This window comes from Rattus norvegicus, chromosome 6, assembly GCF_021556685.1.
Source record: "Rattus norvegicus strain SHRSP/BbbUtx chromosome 6, alternate assembly SHRSP_T2T, whole genome shotgun sequence".
Lineage (NCBI taxonomy): Eukaryota > Metazoa > Chordata > Mammalia > Rodentia > Muridae > Rattus > Rattus norvegicus.
Window position 1 is genome coordinate 107,436,346 of NC_141539.1, and position 18,403 is coordinate 107,454,748.

The window sequence follows — 18,403 nt, forward strand, 5'->3', positions numbered from 1 at the left end:
TCCAGGAAACTGGGAAAAGGAATAACATTTGAAATGTAAATTAAAAAAATCCAATAAAAAAAATGTACCGCTGTAACTGTGTGTTGGGGGACTCAGGATAGAAGTTTCTGTAATCCATGTGCACATTGCTGGGTAGACAATATTTGTAAGAGGCTTCCTTAAGAAGCAGTATTAGTGAGAATGGGTTGGTTCCAGTACTGCATAAAACATACACACACACACACACACACACACACACACACACACACATTCAACTGACATCATTTTATCTATAGTGCTCTGAGGCGCTATTAACCCACTGAACACAGAAGGGAGGTCTAGGATTTGGACAAACTTGTCCAAGGCCCTGCTAGGAAGTAGCAGAGCTCAGATTCCAGCCCAGGACGGTATCTCCAGACCTGGGACAGATACGCAGCCTGGGTGCCCCAGAGTGGTTGTCATCTAGCTCAGTCATTAAATATTCCAAACGTCACCTCTGTCCGGATCCTTCACTCTTTCCGCTGTACTACTGTGCCAGTGTTCCTTGAAATACATTGAAGAACGTGTCAAATAATTTGATGAATTGGATAAAAATCTCCCTCCCCCAAGTATGTAATAGCTGCTCCTGGGCCTCCTCATGGGAAGATAGCGTTGCTTCTCTAGGGCTACAATAAATTATCTCACCTTGGAGGCCTTAGAGTCAAGAAAAGAGAGTGCCACAGCACTCTGGAGGCCGAGAGTCTGCGGTCAAGAGGGCAGCAGGGATAGTCCATCCTGAAGGTTGAGAAATAGACGTTTATCTTAATACCGGATAGCCTCAGGGATCACTGTGTCTCTTCCTGTAGTCTCTCTCCATTTATGTCTCTGTTCATCCATGCTTCCCCCTTTTAGAGACATTGGATTAAGGCCTACTTCAACACATCCTCTTAAAAAAAAAAACTACAATTACATCATTCCACCTTCCTCTTTCCCCCAACTCCTCCCATGCCCTCCCTCAAATACATGGCTTCTTTTTCTTTAATTACTATTTTTATGCATGTGTGTGTGAGTAAATATATAGGCACGACCTGCTGATTTTGTTCAGTGTCACCTGCATGTATACGTTTTTAAAGGCTCACTACTTAACATTGGATAACCAATTAGGGAGCTCACCCCTGGGCATGACTAGTTAATGCTTCCTCTTTCAGAGTTCTTAATTGGTTGTCACTCTTTATTGAGGGGTGGACCCTTGAGAGTTCCCTCATCCATGCTGGGATGTTAACTGGTGTTGGAATTGTTCAGGTCTTGTACATGCATGCAGCCATACTGTTGAGATTTCAGGAACGAAGCTTCTCCATTAGAGCTGTAAGGGCCTGTTCCCAGCACACTTCCTGGTCCTCCAGTTCTTAACAATCTTTCAGCAATTCCTTCCTTGATTGTTCCCTGAGCCTTGGGGGATGGGGATTGTGTTGTAGATCTATCAGTTGAGGCTGGGTTCTACATGGTCAGTGGTTCTCTGCATTCTGACCAGTTATGGCTTTCTGTAATGGTCTCTAATGACCTTCTCTTGATTAAATCAGCACAGGGGTTTTGTGTGGTTTTTGTTTTGCTTTGGTTTTTTTTCTGGTTTTGGTTTTTAATCTCTGAATAAGATCACATTCGCTGAGGGTTAGGACGCTTACATGTGTTTTGGGAAGACAGACAACTCAGTACAGTGAAACAGCTGTGTAGAGTGGGTTCCTTCTCCTGCCCAACCCCAGGTGGCTCCTTCCTTCCCATCCAGTTCCTGCTTCCCTTCCGTTCGCCCGGTAAGAGCACAGTAGTGAGTCAGCGGTAAGAAGTCAGTGACTGCATGAACTTGTTCTTCCTCTCCTTTGGGTTCTCTTCATCTTGTGCCAGTTGGTGGCATCTTGCCCAGGCAGTCGCTATGCCCTGGATGCACCAGAAAAAAACAGCAACAGAACAGGTGCCAGGATGAGAGAAGATCCTGTCATTGGCGCTGTAGCCTGAGGCCTCAGGGTGGTTGCTCTGGGGAATATCATACTTTCTGTGTTCATGGGTGTGCTTGAAGCTCCTGAGTCACCAATTCTCTAATTTTTATGAACATAGATGTCTTTGTGGAGTTGAAATAGCCTGCCAACCCTTTTCGTAAAATCGTATCCCAACCACCAAGTAGGCAGTCCCAAAGGAATTTGTGTTTGGAGTGGTTGGAAATGTACAGACGTCACCCCGTAAATCACACACACCAGCTACTGCCACCACCACCCTTCTGGTTCTTCTGAAGCACGAATGAAGTGTGTCTTGATTCCTCCAGTCTCTGTTGCCTAAGCAACTCCAGACGTGTTCATTCAGACTTCTCAGAAAACTTAGAAATCAGAAAACTAATGACCCGTTTTCAAGGAGGCTCTTAGGAGGTGGTTTTTGCAGAGCCTGGGCCCAGCATCACGTGTCCAGTATGGACATATCTCCCAGCATGCAACTCTTACTGCCAAATAGCTACCTCTTCAGAGGCCGGATTGAGCCCACCGTGCTGTCCCCAGGATGCAGCTTTGTCTCCAGTGAGTCTGGAGACTATAGGTCAATGGTAGATTGCCTGCCTAACATGCGCTAGGCCCTGGGTTTGACTCTTAATACATTAAGAGTGAAGAATGAGGGGCTGGGGATTTAGCTCAGTGGTAGAGCGCTTACCTAGGAAGCACAAGGCCCTGGGTTCGGTCCCCAGCTCCGAAAAAAAGAACCAAAAAAAAAAAAAGAGTGAAGAATGAAGAGAGAGGGAGAGAGGGGGGGAGGGGGAGGGAGGGAGGAAGGTGGACGGACAGACAGATGACTTATCTTCTTGATTTAATGCTTAGTTTAAAAGCTTCACTTCAAGAAAGAACCTTCCTGAAGGCCTTGCCTTGGAAGATCACCTCCAACTCTCATCCAGTCTACACACACACACACACACACACACACACACACACTGTATATATATATATATATATATATATATATATATATATACACACACACACACACACACACACATACATACATACATAGAGAGGAAGGGAGGGAGAGAGGAGAGAGAGAGAAGAATGCACTCACTCGGGTGCAACTGTTATGTCATCTCACCTCTTGACCATTGTCTTCTCATACTGACCATATTCCCCTAAAGAAGATACCTCACTCAGCAGGAAAGATGGGATTCCTTCTATCAAGGAAGCAGAAAAACAACTGTATTCTTCCATAAAGAGGCCAACAGTGTTTTCAGAGGCTGCTGGATCTAAAAGGACGGTAGAAGCTACTACATATTAGTAGATTTTAGGCCCCCGGTTTAGCAGATAGAGAGCCAAGGCCTGAAGAAGGGAAAATGATTTTTGTAATGTTGGTTAGAGGCAAAGAGGGGAGCAAAGTCTCACCTTCTGACTCCCAATCTAGGGAATATTGGTCTGTGACCCGCGGCACAACTCAACTTCAATTCCAACAGAGAGCAGATTGCAACAGAGTGAAAAGATGCTTCGTCCTCAGCAGTGAGTCTAAAGTACCAAGAAAATGTGGACGAAGGGCTCAGACTCAAAGAGGAACAGGAAGATACAACAGGGTTTCCCCTGTCCTAGCTAGCTCCGCCCACCAGATGTCACACACGTCTGCCTATCCAGTTCCACTTTGGTTGAATATCCTGAAAACCCACACCCCAAAAGGGAAAGGAGGTCTGAGTGTCTTGGTTTCTTGCTTTTCCAGCTTCATTTTTCTTTCAGGATCTCCAATGGGCTCTCCCCTCTGACCTGATGTGGCTTCTTGGGGTCCCTCAGACAATCCCTGCAAATGTCTACATGGGTGTTCCCTCTCGATGTGTGCCTGTCTCTTCCTCCTCTCATCTCTCTTCCCACCCTGCCTAGAAAACCTTTCTTAGTTTCCCTTAGACCAGTCATGTTCAAACAGGAGTGGTTTTACCTTTCCAGGGGATATTTAGCAATGTCTGGGTGGGTGGGGGAGGGTATATTTGTCAATCGTCACAATTAGTGTTTGATGAAGTGATGCTAACTGTCCCACGATGCACTTCTTCCTGTAACAAAAAAGTGTCCTGGCCCCCAGTGTTCATATGGTAAAGTTAGAAACTACCAATATTTCCCTTTCATCTTAAATGTCACTCTTTCGGGAAGACATCCCCTGGTGCTTTAGGTTAAATGCAGGCCCCTCCCCTAGTCCAGTAGTGTTTCCACTCTGCCCCTTCCCTTACAATGTAACACTCGATTTCTCAGCAGTCTCTCAACCCAGGGGATAGGCTAGGGGTGTCCATAATATGACATCTACTAATGGGTTGGGTCACAGCCATAGCTAGCCAGGGATACATATGGCCTGTGGCTACAGGTTAAAAACACATGGGGCAGGGAGTACCTTGTGCCATTTTCCCACCCAGAGTCTGTGTTCCACAAAGCACACTTTCACCTGATGCTCTTGGACACAGTACTTGCAAGGTGCTCTTTCTTCCCAGGAGTGGCCTGGGTTTCTGAGAGCCTCAAATGCAGACACTCCAGTATTCTGGCACACTCTGGGAGTCTGGCAGGAATGGCCTGATAGCCCAGTTCTGCACCCCTCTAGTTCAGCGACCTTCAGCAAGTTGCTTAATTTCTCCAAACTCAATTTTATCATTTATGAAGGAGCCTAAAAATAGAACCTGTTCCACAGAGTTGTGGAGGTTTAAAGACAGAGTATCTGATGTGCTGAGCCTGGCTCTGACAAGCGAGTGAGGGACACTTTACTGTAAGGGGCTGGGAGCTGGGGAGCTGTGTAAGAGTGCATGCTGTATGATCGTGGGGACCTGAGTTCAGATCTCAGGACCCACATGAAAGCCAGATGTGGTCGTAGGCATGTCTGTAAGCATAGCTCATACGAGGATGTGAAAAAGACAAGAAGTTTGCTGGTGTTGGCCACCAGCCCAGGTCCGGGTTCAGTGAGGAAGACTGTATCAAGGGAATAAAATGGAAAATGCTAGACCACAATACCCTACACCTCTTCTGGCCTCTGCACACATATACACAGTGCTTTGTGCACACTCATGTGTCCATATGCCACACTTTCTTTTCTTTTCTTATTGGTTATTTTATTTATTTACATTTCAAATGGTATCCCCCTTCCCAGTTTCCCCTCCACAAACCCCCTACGCCATGCTCCTCCCCCTGCTTCTAAAAGGGTGTTCCCACACCCATCCATCCACTCCCACCTCACCATCCTGGCATTCCCCTCTGCTGGGCATTGAGCCACCACAGGACCAAGGGCCTCCCCTCCCATTGATGCCAGACAAGGCCATCCTCTGCTACATATGCACCTGGAGCCATGGGTCCCTCCATGAAGTACACTTTGGTTGGTAGTTTAGTCCCTAGGCACTCTGGGGGGTCTGGTTCATTGATATTGTTGTTCTTCCTATGGGGTTGCAAACCCCTTCAGCTCCTTCAGTCCTTCTCCTAACTCCTTCACTGGGGACCCCATTCTCAGTTCAATGATTGGTTGCGAGCATCTGCGTCTGTATTTGTCAGGCTCTGCCAGAGCCTCTCAGGAGACAACTATCACCACACTTCCTTCACACACACACACACACACACACACACACACACACACACACACGCACACGCACATGCACACGCACACAGACACACACACACTTACTATGAAAAGCCCCTGCTAACTTCAGGCCCACAAAAGGATGGATGGTTGGGAGCAGCCTGTCTCCTTATCTTAAGTTCCTCCACACTCAAAGATGCTTACAAATGTTTTGTCTTACTATAGATTGGTTACACATACTTAGAGAATTCCCCTTCCTAAAGATAGAGGTGCCGCTGTGTCACCTGCAGGTAGAGCTCAGGTCACTTACAGCCTCTCACCCTCTCCACCTGCATCTTCTTTCAAACCCTGGCCTGGCACCTAGCTTCTTATCTGGGTTCCACCTCTCAAGTTCCACCTTCTGCTTCAGCCTTACTCTGGAAGGCTGCCCACATCTCGGCCTCCCTGGGTGCTGCCTCCAGTGTGAGCAGGGGTTCCACGCCCTGTTACTAACAAGCTAGGCCTTGCCTCCTATCAAGTCTGAACCCTGGTCCATAGCCAAGTGCCCCAGTTCCCATAGGATTCCCTACAAGGGATTTAGAAACGTTTTTATGAGCTGAGGGCCAAATAGGTCACTGTACTTGCCTTTTTCTATTATGGGGTGGAAGAAGGTGGGGCTTTCCAATTTCCAGCCTCCTCCTTTCTCCGATGCTTTAGACATCCAGTAACTATTTTGAAAGAAGCAGTGGCCTGTTTCCTAGACTGTCCAGGTCAATAAACAGAAGTGTTTGTTTAGAGGTGGAGAGTGAGACCAGAAGTAGGTGCTGTGCCTGGTCAGAGAAGGCGTCACACAGGGCACAGGAAGCTACACACAGGAAATCCTTCTGCCCTAAGAGCAGATGTAGGTCCCACAGAGGTAGGTAGCTGTCAATGGGATCACATCCAAGAACAGCTTTCAAAGCTCTCCCTGTGAGCAGATCCTGGAGCCGGGGAAGTTGGAGGAGTCCAGGACCCCACTGCTGAAGGTGGCTGGGCCGGGCAGGGTACGGGTAGAGGGGGGGTTGTGACATCAGCTCATGGAGAGGGTGTCTCTGGTACACCAACAGCTTGTTACTCCGGGTGAACAGCCAGAAAAACCTGGTGGGTTGGTTTCTTGATCTCTTTCACTTCCTGGTTCTCTTATCCTCAGGCTGAGGTTTTGTGGTTCACCTGTTAGTCTGCAAAAGGATGGGGTTTGCATTCAGAATGTGCAATGCGATGTTGGGGAAAGGGTGGACACAGTGAAATCAGAACTCTTAAGATTAAAGTCAGTCACTGGGCGTCCATACACACCTCTCATGCACACAGAAGGCAGGTGCCTCTCATGCACACAGAAGGCAGAGGCACGTAGAGCTCTGTTCATTTGAGGCCAGCCTAGTCTACATAGAGATTTCCAAGCCACTCAGGACTACACGGTGAGACCCTGTCTCAAAAAACTAATTAATTAAGATTGCAAGTGTTGTGAAGACCCTTCTCATTTGAATACCAGAAAAGATTCACACGTCTGTCAGCATCCCCTCCAGTTCCCCATGGGCCTTGGGTGGCTTTGGGTGGCCACCGTCTCTTATTTGAAGGAAAAGACAGATGCCTTCCCCCTCTCCCCTCCCTGTAGCCTTTCCGGCGTGTACGATAAACCTCTCTGCTATTACGTCCTAAATATGGTGGAAATGTCTCAGCAGACTCACAGTGAGGTGCCCAGGACCCAAGATTTCAACACCTTTCCAAGATGGTCCAGGAACACTCTCATCCTGCCCCTTCAAGGGAGGATTTTCACCCATTCTATATGAACTTATCTGACATGGCTAATTACAGAATGAGCACCTACCTGCCCCCCTTAGCTTCCTCTTTCGTGAACTCTCAGGGTTCCATGTCATGAATGGGCTCTGTGTGAGCTGGTCACTAGTCCATCAGAAAGCTCCTATTCTAAAGAACCATGGAAACATGCAGGAGCAAAGAGAGACCAAGGCCTGCCAAGATGGAGGTCAGGGCCCGTGTCCCTGGTACAAGCTGAACAGAGTCAGAATGACGTTAACGATCACCGTTTGACCTTTCCTTGCTTGCCAAGCCACATATTAAGTAAGTTTCTGGTCATTATTTTGTACCTCATAACACACAACCTGATAAGGCAGACTCTAGGCTTATCCTTGTCTCTTACACACTGTGCACTCTCAGGAACACCCTTACATTCTTGAAGGCTCCACTATCCTTATCTGTAAAATGGAATGCTAATACTACCCACACCATAATATTCTGAGGATCACATCAGATAAATGCACAGAATGGTGAGACTGGCCTCCGGCATAAGGCAAGCAATCAACAGGTATTAGCTAGCCTTGTTACCCTTGCCTTTGATAGCTTCTTTCTGGGGCTTCTGTAACAAAGCCCTACAATCTAGATGGCTTCTGTCACACAGATATGTTATCGTCTGACTCTGGAGGCTAGAAGTCCAAAGTCAGGGTGTTGGTGGTTGTTTCTTTTGGAGGCCTGAGATGGAAAGTTTGTTCCGTTTTCTGAAGTCCACTTCCTGGCCCAGCCAGATTCTCATCCCTACCCTCTGGGAGTATCAGGCATTCCTTGCTATAGGCACTGCCAGCTGCCTTCTGTCTGTGACACTTCCCTGTGTGCACAATTCCCCCTTCATAAGGACAGCAGTCACATCAGATTTGGGCCTACTCTAGTGACCTGCTTTTAATACAATTACCTCTAAGATCCTGTCACTAAACAAGGTCACGTTCTCACGTACTGACAGCTGATAATACCCCGTGTATCTTTTAGGGGGAGACATAATTTGATCCATGATACAAGTCTATGTACCGTGCTTAAAGTCGTGTGACTTGCTGGTGGTGAAACTGGTTCTATAACCAGTGACTTCTGAATGGCAGATTCCACAGCATAAACCCCAGCGGAGGCCTCAATTGTGCTCAATATCCTCTGGGATGAACGAATGAGGCAGGGATGTTTAGCACCGGAACATGACGACATTGTCATCTACAGGGATGGGCCGGGCTGAACTTGTAAGATCCTGGTACCCATGCGGGCCATGGCTAGCCGGCTGAAGGTATTGTAGCCTCTGGTTTTGTAATGGCATTTCCTCTTTATTTTTCCCTCTTCCACAGCCTGCCTGCTCCAGGCTGAGCTGGTAAATTATGAGCGAGTCAAGGAGTACTGCCTCAAGGTCCTGAAGAAGGAAGGAGAGAACTTCAAGGCTCTTTACAGGGCTGGTGTGGCCTTCTATCATCTTGGGGACTATGACAAAGCTCTCTACTACCTAAAGGAAGCAAGGACCCGACAACCCTCAGGTGAGAGAGACAGAGATCCCTGCATTCTCGCCATAGACGCCCCTGACAACTCCTGGGGCTCATTCATCGCAGAAGATGGCATCTGTGGCTGGCAGAACTAGGTGGGGCCAGAGATAGAAAACAAGGGCTCGGGTGTAGGCAAGACCTGGAATGATGAGGGCACCAGGTCCATAACTTTCCTGGGATCTGGGTTCCAGGGACCTTGGGCATCCCTTCTCTTCAGATACACTATAGAACTGGTAGAATTGGTCTTTGCCTTTCTCGGCTCAAAGCTAGGCCTCTTCGCTGTAGATACCCACAGAGTTCTTGCTATGCAGCACAAGCTGTACCAGGCCCCAGGGGTGTAGATGTTAAGCTGCCTCCCTTTTCCATGAATCCACATTTGACTGACAAGACAGAAGGGAACAGAAACCTCTGATGCCCAGCATCTTTCCGGAAGCATGCACTGACTTCTCCAATCAGCTGGCCTTCCCTAATCATACATATTAGGTCCCCCAGTCACTCTTTCATTCTGTGAGTATTTGTAGAGGCAGTGCAGTGGGCAAAGTGCCATGAGCCAAGAAGGCTGTTGCCATGTCCAGCGCCCTGTGCTTGTAGTCCTAGCATTCAGGAAGCTGTAGTAGGAGCATCTCTTAAGCCTAGGAGTTCGAGAGCAGCCTGGGCAACACAGGGAAGAGTTACTTGTTTTATTTGGGTTTGTTTTTCATTTAGTTTCTTTTTGTCTTTTTTCCCCCCTCGAGACAAAGTCTTGCTGTATCAACCAGGCTCCTCAACCTTCTGCCTCCCAAGTGCTGGGATTACAAGTGTGTGCCACCACACCAGCAAGGAGCGTTCACTATGATGGAGGAGGCTCACAGATGGACAAGTAGATGATTCGTATTTGGCAGTAATGAGTGCTCTGAAGGAAATGAGGCACAGTAAAGGGGAGGCTGTTTTAGGGCAGGGGGTCTGAAAGCCTCTCCAGTGACTATGGCCTGATGTCATGTGGTTGATCCGTTAGCATGGCAAGATTTCCCCCAATCCATCTTTAAGAACTTCTCAAGTGGCTAACATCCAACCATATTCTTTCTTTGTCTTTTTAAAATAATATATCTCTATTTTTACATATGGTCGGCTTATTATTTTCTGTGAACAAAGTGTGGTCTACCGACATTGGAACTAAGCACCTTTGGAACTAAAAGCGGACTCATCCAAGAGTTTTCTTGAGCGCCTGCTCTCTGCCAGTCCAGGATGTTGTGCCTAGAGTTTTTAAACATGGGGCATTACCATTGTTACTGCCACAAGTAGGTACCCCAGGTGGCAGTGTGATTCTTACGCTGTGGGCAGTCAGAGCTCAGTGACTCTAGCGTGCTGTGCACCACTCACTCACCATAAGGACTGAAATTAGGAGAGAACGCTCCGGCTGGGGAGTGTGTATCTGGCAATATTTAAAATGACGAAAATAAGACGAGTTATGTTAAGCTCTTAGTTAAGTAAAACAACACATTCGTCTCATGTTCATTGATTGTGGAATTAAGCACTTTTAGACCTCCCTCTTCTGGCCCCCACAGCGACTCTGAGAAGGCTACTATGATGTCCAAGAGAATTAGGCTTGGGCAGACATGCCCATCACCACCTCATCTTGTTGAGGTTTTGGGTGGTTTTTGTTGGTTATTCGGTTGTGGTTTTCTGTTTCGTTTGTTTTGTTTTGCTGCCAGGGTCTTTCTAAATACTCCAGGCTGTCCTAGAACTCACTATGTAGACCAGACTGGCTTTAAACTCACAGAGACCTGCCACCCAAGTGCTGGGATTAAAGAAGGAGGCTGCAATATGTGGTTCCTCGTGCATCTTAACCTTCCTAAGTCCCAGTCTTCCCTTTTGCCACAGTGAGGGTCAGGATACATGCCTTGAAGATTATAAGAAGGGCTAGATGGGCTAATGAAGGCTTAAAAAAGTCAAGCTCAAGCAAGCCCTGTGGTGTACACCTGCAGCCCCAGGTACCTGGGGAACAGCGGCAAGAATATCACTTGACTGCAGGAGTTCCAGACTAGCCTGAGCAACAACCCCTTTATAACTACACCCAGCTGTAAGCAACATTTTTTTTAACTTAAAAAAAAATCCCAAGAATACATTAAAAATGAATGTTGTTTCTTGTTAATGAGACACGGGGATAGAGAAGTTAGGGGCTTGCCTGAGGGTTAGTGTCAAGCAGGCTCTCAGCTAACTGCACTAACACCACTGACAGCACCACTTCCGGTGTCAGGGGCAAGCACTTCCGGTGTCAGGAGGCAAGCACTTCCTGCCCCCGTCATCTGGTCATAGTAGGCCTGTCATATTTGCCAAAGAAGCAGTGTGGGGGAGGGAAGACTGGCATCTGGCTGCTCTCTCTGCCGCTCCTAGGGTAAGGCAGAAGGGACCTTGGCTGAGTGAGTCTAGCCTGTCATGGAGCTCTTGCCCCCTTCTCTGAAGACACCACCATAATCCTGACTGGGTAGTCCCTGAGGTGTGTTTTCTCTCCTCGCAGACACCAATGTGATTCGGTACATCCAGCTGACGGAGATGAAACTCAGCAGATGTTCTCAAAGGGAGAAAGAAGCCATGTAACAAAGCAGCCTCTCTCGAGCCACACTCACACCTGACCAGGGACTTCCAGGCACCCGGTGGTGGAGAGTCCCGACGTGGGTTCTCTCCCCTTCCCAGCTCTTCCTGTACTTCTGTTGCTCATCCTGTTGCTGCCCCAACTCTTGTCTGTCAGAAGGTGAGAGGCGTTCTTGGACCTTGGTGAGCAGCCCAAACATGGACTTATCCTCTTCTCTACTACGCCAGCAAATGGGACAGATGGGCAAGAGTCTCGTGGACTGGGGGTGGTCCTGTGTCTTTGACTGGCTCTGAGCGTGGCGCTTGTGGAGCACAGTCTGGATCCTTCTGCAGCTTCCCAGTGGATCAGAGAAGCATCTGAAGGGAATCGGGGCTGATGAACGCAATAACCATTGGTCAGACCAATGCTGAGATTGTAGATTTCCTTCCGCCCCCTCAGTCACCTGAGCGCCTGCCACATCCCCGGACTTGTCTAGGCTTGTAGTTTCTTTTCTCCCACTGCGAGGTCCGGTCTTTGCCAGGATTCACATGCCATTAAGGCCCACTCTCAGTGGCCTCTGGTGACCACACATACCATTCCCCCACCCCCAGCTAGCCGGCAGCTGTAATAGCAGAAGGGCGGGGTGAAAAGGTTGGGGGCAGAGCACACTGGGTAGGTGACAGAGGAGGGAAAGAGCCTTGGGTGGACTGAGGGATTAGACTAATCAATATAAATAAAAACTAACTCACAGGCATCCGTTCAGGTCATTTCTGTTGGAAGCAGTCTGCTCCCTTCTCTTCCCTCACTGTCCCTCAGGCAGAGTGGCCTACAGCTTCCGGTAAAGCCGGTGGCCCTTAGACCAAGACTATTTGCATCATGTTGGCCACAGCCTTTGTGCTTTTGGGAGTGGGCCAGGATTACGGAAACCCCTTCAGGAATAGGTTTTGTGGGAATTTGTACACCTCACCCCCGTTTTTGACAAAAAATTCAGTATCTAGCACATAACAACTTTTTGTTGAATGGATAAATTTGGACTGCAGACTGACTCCCCTGCCTTAAACTAATTGGGTCCCAGCCTGGCCTCCTGACACACATGCTCTTTATGCTGTGCTGTGTTGAAACATTTCCCGAGGGCTTACTGGTCGCCCACCATAGTGCAATACAGGACAGAGTCCCAGCCTTCACGAAGACAGGAAAGCTGAGAAACCTATGAGATTATCACCAATGACACCATTAACGTATATGACGCTTAAACGTTTTCAAGGCACTTTCATGTATTTTTCGTGTGACTTAGCGAGACACTATTGTATAAAATTAAAATATATACAGATGCAATAATGTTAATAGTTAGGATTTATTAAATGCACTATCTTCAGATCGTTACACGGACAATCTCGTTTCTTTCATGTGCTCACTCGGTGGGATCTCTTTCCCAGATGATGGAGAAGACAGACAGCTGGGAAAATCACAGGACATGGCTAGGATTGAATCAGACCTGACTGTTTCCAGAGCTCTGGCGACTATCGCATGCTTAGCTGCCGCTCTGTCAGACAGTTACAACTGTTTGAGAACAGAGCAATCTCCAGGAAGTTGAAGCATGATTCACACATCAATTCCCGGCCCCGTTCTATTTACATAGGCAAGACAGAAAGAGACCAGAAGCCAGAATCCCTAGTGGTTTGAGCAGTGGCCAGCCAGGAAAAAGACAACAGAACTGGCAATTCCGTCTGTGTTGGTGTTGGTCGTTCTATTTGCTGATGGGGCAGCATGAAGCCCACCTGGCCTTCCTCACTGTGTGGCCAGCAGTGAGAAAGGATGGGCAAAGACTGAAGGCAGACACAAAGTTAACATGGGTTATTCGTTTAAGCAGTTGCTTTGCCAGGGCAAGATCTGGTCACTGCTGAAGGGCCCAGAAGCCAGCAGCATAGCTTAAATCTCCAAACACAGCTCCCCAAAACGCTCTCAGCGGGGGGGGGCTGCAGGAAGATGCTAGAGATACCCAGAGCCCCACAGTGCCTCTGGAGAAGAAGAAAAGGAAAAAGCCGTCCCAGGACCACTTTCTCGGACTTCGAACATGTTCCGTTTTCTTCCTCCAAAATGACTTCTCACGACCCCAACCCCAAACTACTCTCAGCCCTGGCATCTGCCTATACCCATCCCCTCAGCCCTCCATGCCATCCCCAAGCTCAGAGGTGATAAGCTCACAAACCATTAGGATCTGAAGGACGAAAATGAGGTCAGAGGTGGATTACAGAATGAGTTCAAACTGACAGGCTCCTCCTTTGCTCTTCAGTGCATTAGCCATGGTTTTGGTTCTAATTTCCAGCAAAGAGGAGGGAGAACGCTTGCTTGATTGAATGCGTTGGGGGAAGGGCCATATTCATCAGAATAAAACCATTGTCACCCCAAAGAGAACGTTTGGAAAAGCACAACGAGTGCACTCAGATATATACGCTTGTGGGAACTCCATTCATTGTGATCCAGACTTAAATGGACCCCCCTCCCACCTCTGGAGTATTAGTTAGCACGAGGGGGTGGTAAGGATGAATTTTCTGTTCATGTGTCAGCAGAGTCTGCAGAGAGCTATTTCTCTTCCTTCTTCCGAATCTCCTAAAACCAACGACTGCACTCTAATCGCAGACCCGGCCGGTGCCACCGCTGAATTGTGCAGACAGCACAGATCTGCCCTGCACTGTCGTCTGCCAGGACTTCTGTGAGCGACCCTTTGGCACACAATTGAGTTATAGAAGCCGCACACATGTGTTGTAGAACATGCAAGGAAAGTTGAGGCTGACACTCATCACACTAGCACTAAGAGGACACTTTCATTTTTCCTTCTCCTTGGTATGAATGTGTACTCTATTCTCACCAGCTTTTGGGTTTGGTTTTTTTTTTCTTTTTTGTTTTTGTTTTTGTTTTTTTAATGAAGAAAACTGGATCGTGCTGTATATACTCTTGAGTTACTTTTCAAATGTGTATTTATATTTTAGAATATGCAAATATGCACAGGTCTGTAAAATGCAGATAGTACACAAACTCTGTAGTTGAAAGGAACTCTTCTTCCCCTCTGCCCACAGGTAGTTTTCCTCTGGTTTCTTGTGTACCACCTCCCCCCCTACCCCCCCCAGAGATTCTCGTTTTTCAAAGATATGTATATATATTCTTTTGTCACTCACAAGTGGTCGCATGTCAGATGCTTTTCCCCCCTGTTGCTTTATGTAATATGTTGTGGGCATTCCGGCGTGTCTCTTGGACTTTCCTGATAGCATCCTCACGGTATGGGCAGATCTTTACTTTGTAACCTGTCCACAAACGCGGGTGATTTCACCTGTTTCCAGTCTTTACTGTAAATACTGTTGTAATGGACATTCTTGTTGCTAAATTTTGCACACGTCTGTGGCGAGTTCCTTAGGATATAATTCGAGAAGGAAATTGCGTGACTATTTTTAAGGATTTTGATACATGTTGCCAACACCCTGTAGAAAGTTTGTACCCAGATGCTGTCCTGTTTGCACCCTGCTCTCTGGACCCTGAAAAGCACTAAGTTTTACCACTTATCAAGTCTTTGCCAATTTGATAGGCAAATAACAGTATGTCGGTGGTATTTCAACCTCTTGCTTTAGCTTTCTTTGATTACCAGTGAAGAACATTTTCATACACTTGTTGACTGTTTGTATTTCTTTGTGAATTTCCTATTTATTTGATACGATATGCTTATCTTTACCTATGTTTACCTTTATTATCTATTTGTAACTTTAAGAATATTATTTTTGTCAAGAAGTGCGACAGGGTTTCCAAGTGCTTTGCTTTCAGATTTCATTTATGGTGCTTTTCGACAAACATAAACTCCTGATTCTGCAACTGACCTGCTCCATGTTGCCAGCTTTTCCTGCCTGTATCTTAGACCCTCACGTCTAAAAGACAATCTGAACCGGCGCTCCTAACAGCTTCAAAATCCTTCATCACATGCCATCATCCTTAAGATAAAAGTCAAAAACCAAAGCCCTTAACTAATGCTCAAGGTCTTTCCTGTACCATCTCTCTCCATCATCTCTGGCCCTCTTCAAGTATCCTCCATTCTGCAGCCATGTAGCCCAAAGCCACTGAGCTGGGTCTGTAGGCATTCTATGCTGGCCCCTGTTCCTTAGCACTTAGACATTACTAGCACTTCCTCCCATCCTTGCCTTGTAAGTCTTGTGAGTGCTGACCCAGGATCACTCCCCAGACCTTAGTCTGTGTTCCTAAAGCAAAGCCTCCTTGTCTCTGCCCAGTGTCCCCCACAACTAATCAGAATGTCATTGTTTTTGTTTGTTTGTTTTTTAGACAGGGTTTAACCCTGGCTCTCATGGAACTCACTCAGACCAGCTCCTGCCTCTGCCTCCTGAGTTTCAAGATTAAAGGCTTGAGCCAACACCACCTGGCAAGAATGTCCTCTTTACAGCCCCCTGTCCCTTGCCCTGGTGGTCCCCAAAGCAGGCGCTCAGGTTTCTTTGCAACCAGAATGCCTGCCATTGTAGGTGCTTAGAAGCTGCTGGGCACGGCCCCTGCAATGGATGAACAGTGGATTCGACGGCGGATATTGCTTGTGGTAAAACGTCAGGGCTGGACTAGTCTGTGCCTCTGAGAGAGGAGAACTTGCATGACTGAGGCACGGCAGAGAAGCCGTGTGCCCCAGCCCTTGCTTTCCAAACCACCACAATCACTTGAGCTTTCTTAGGCATGTTTCTAAGTGCATGTTCTTAGGCTCGGCCTCAGACTCAATGAACCGGACACCCAGGGGTAATGCCCAGGCCATTAGCGTGATGACTGGGTAAGTTAGGGAGCAGCTCTCAGACAGAGCACCCGGCCGCTTCACTTCAGAACATGTGACTTCTTACAGTGGACAAGTGAAGCTCTGTCACAGTGCCCACTGAACTGTCTACTGGTTGTGTGACACAGAGGTAGTGACTTTCTGATTCATTTTCCTCACTTACGTAGAAGGGTGTGAGGATTAAGAAATAGCTGGCCCCCAGCTACTACCTGCCTCAGAGTAAGCACAGAATGAACTACTATTTTCTCCCCACCCTCCTCAGCCTCAATTTTCCTCACTTACAGAGCGATGATACCTCTGTGCCTGCCCTCCCTGTCCTCACACTCAGCTCTCTAAAAGTCCTTGTATAACTCTGGTCAGTGGGACAAGTTTTTTTGGGAAGGGTGGCAGGAAACAGAATGAGCCCTGAATGGCACCCTCATGCCCTCTCCATAGCAATCGATGGGAAACATTCTGATTATTTCCAGGACCCACTGCCCTCTGGTCATATCCAAAGAGCAACACAGTCTTCTTCCTGACAATCCACCCAAGAGGACAGGCAGCCGCCATGCTGCAAGGAAGAAGCAAGTGTTGGGAAATAGAAGGAAAAATCATCCCCTCGACTTCCGGTGCCCTTGGTATTCCCGTCACGTGACCACTGTGCAGTCACACACCCGGTCAGCAGCCCCTATGATGAAGATGTACCCTCTGTATCCAGTGCCACAGCAGCCCGGGCAGGTGGTGGAGGCAGAGAAAATGCACTCTGTCCATCAGGCGTGGCATAGTTCAAATTACCAAGTCAGCATGAAAAGTCCCACTCTAAATGGACCGAAATTGGATTCTATTAAAAACCGCACGCAGCAGGCCTTTGGCTATTAATACTTGCTAAGACATAGGACAGGGAGCGGAGGCGTTGGCCTCTGAGAAAGGTTGGGACTCAGCTACTGCTGAACAGCTTGTCTGGAAGGAGGCCTACATTGCCGTGTCTTAAAGGTCAAGAGTGGAAGGAAGCTTGAGGGAATCGCCATATCCTCTCATACACACGACCGGTCAAATCCAGTCTGGTGATCTACGGAAGGCCACACAGCTTCTAAGCTGTTCAGCTGGGACAGGAACTTGGGCCGGTTTGCTCCTGGCAAACAATACTCTTTCCCCTAAACCAAAATTTACTCACAAAGCCCCTAACTTAAGAAACACATATGTTGCAGTAAAAAAAAATGGTTTGGTGGCTACCAGGGTTCCCATGAGTTCCCACTCCACGCAGATCCGCGGGAGCCCCATGCTCCAGCTGTCTCTCTGCCAGCTGCTTTCTCACACTGTCCCCTTGGCGGGTTGTTACCACGCCTGACCCACACATCACTCTCTGAGGGCCATTCTAGCATGGCACCAGGCATTCTATAGCCGCTCTCTCCAGACTGTCTCTCTGCCCGCCGGGAACTTTGCTCACATCCCCTGTAGCCTGGTAAAATCCAAGTTCTAGAAACTTGTAATTTATCAATCAGATTTATATGTTAAATTCTCAATCCACAATATAACTGCCCAATAAATTCACTGCCAATTAATAAAGATAGAAAACGCCCACCTAGACAAGATAAAATTGACCTAGTCCACCTGCATCTGGATCATCATGCTCTGTCATCTCCACCTTGATTTTCTCACTCCTCCTCTTCCTCCTTCTCTTCCTCCTCCTCCTCTTCTTCCTCCTCCTCTCTCCTCCCTAGACATTTCCCTGCCTACCCTTCCTTCTCATCCAATGATAGGCTTCACCTTAGCCTGGACCCACTTTGCACATAATGACATCATCCTACACACATATTTTAATGTTGTGAATTGTTTTGTTCAAAAGAGAGTAGGGACATCGTACTCAATCCACTCAGTATCTGTCCCCACATGCCCAGCAGAAGAGGGTTCAGTGGTTAGTAAGGTTAATCTCGGCCTGCAAGTCTGCGGAACACTGGCAAGAAGGGAGTGTAAGCAATACCAGTTCCACGTAGGAAGTGTCACCAAAGACTCTGGCTGGGGGCACATGTAGGAAGGGACATCTGTACCAATCCTGAAGGAGCGGGAAGGTTTTTCCCTGAAGGCAGCCAACACAGTAGAGGAGAGATGTGTAAACTGAGACCAGGCTCAACGACAATATTACTTCTCCTTCTCTGGCTATGACTCTCAAAAGACGTTGGAGAGTCTTACACTGTCTTCTTGCCCTTTTCCTGGTTTCTCATGCCTGGAATCAACAAT

General features: G+C 47.7%; 1 protein-coding gene and 1 long non-coding RNA gene across 3 annotated transcripts in view; one reads left to right on the plus strand and one right to left on the minus strand.

Moving 5' to 3' along the window:
• Positions 1-12,768, plus strand: part of Ttc9 (tetratricopeptide repeat domain 9) — a 34,820-nt gene extending 22,052 nt beyond the window's left edge. The window contains 2 exon segments of the mRNA NM_001134731.1: positions 8,637-8,819; positions 11,323-12,768. Of these exon segments, the coding sequence (NP_001128203.1) occupies positions 8,637-8,819; positions 11,323-11,402 (263 nt within the window). The 3' untranslated portion in view covers positions 11,403-12,768.
• The window catches only part of LOC148005378 (uncharacterized), a 65,413-nt gene that overhangs the window by 7,852 nt on the left and 39,158 nt on the right, over positions 1-18,403 (minus strand). The window contains exons 1-4 of one of the 2 annotated variants that reach the window (XR_015623181.1): positions 6,127-6,698; positions 3,895-4,006; positions 3,360-3,476; positions 664-863 (exon numbers count right to left, since the gene is read on the minus strand). This is a non-coding gene — a long non-coding RNA (uncharacterized LOC148005378). Of the gene's footprint in view, positions 1-663; positions 864-3,359; positions 3,477-3,894; positions 4,007-6,126; positions 6,699-18,403 lie in introns of those variants that run through there. The other variant, XR_015623180.1, reaches the window with a different exon arrangement.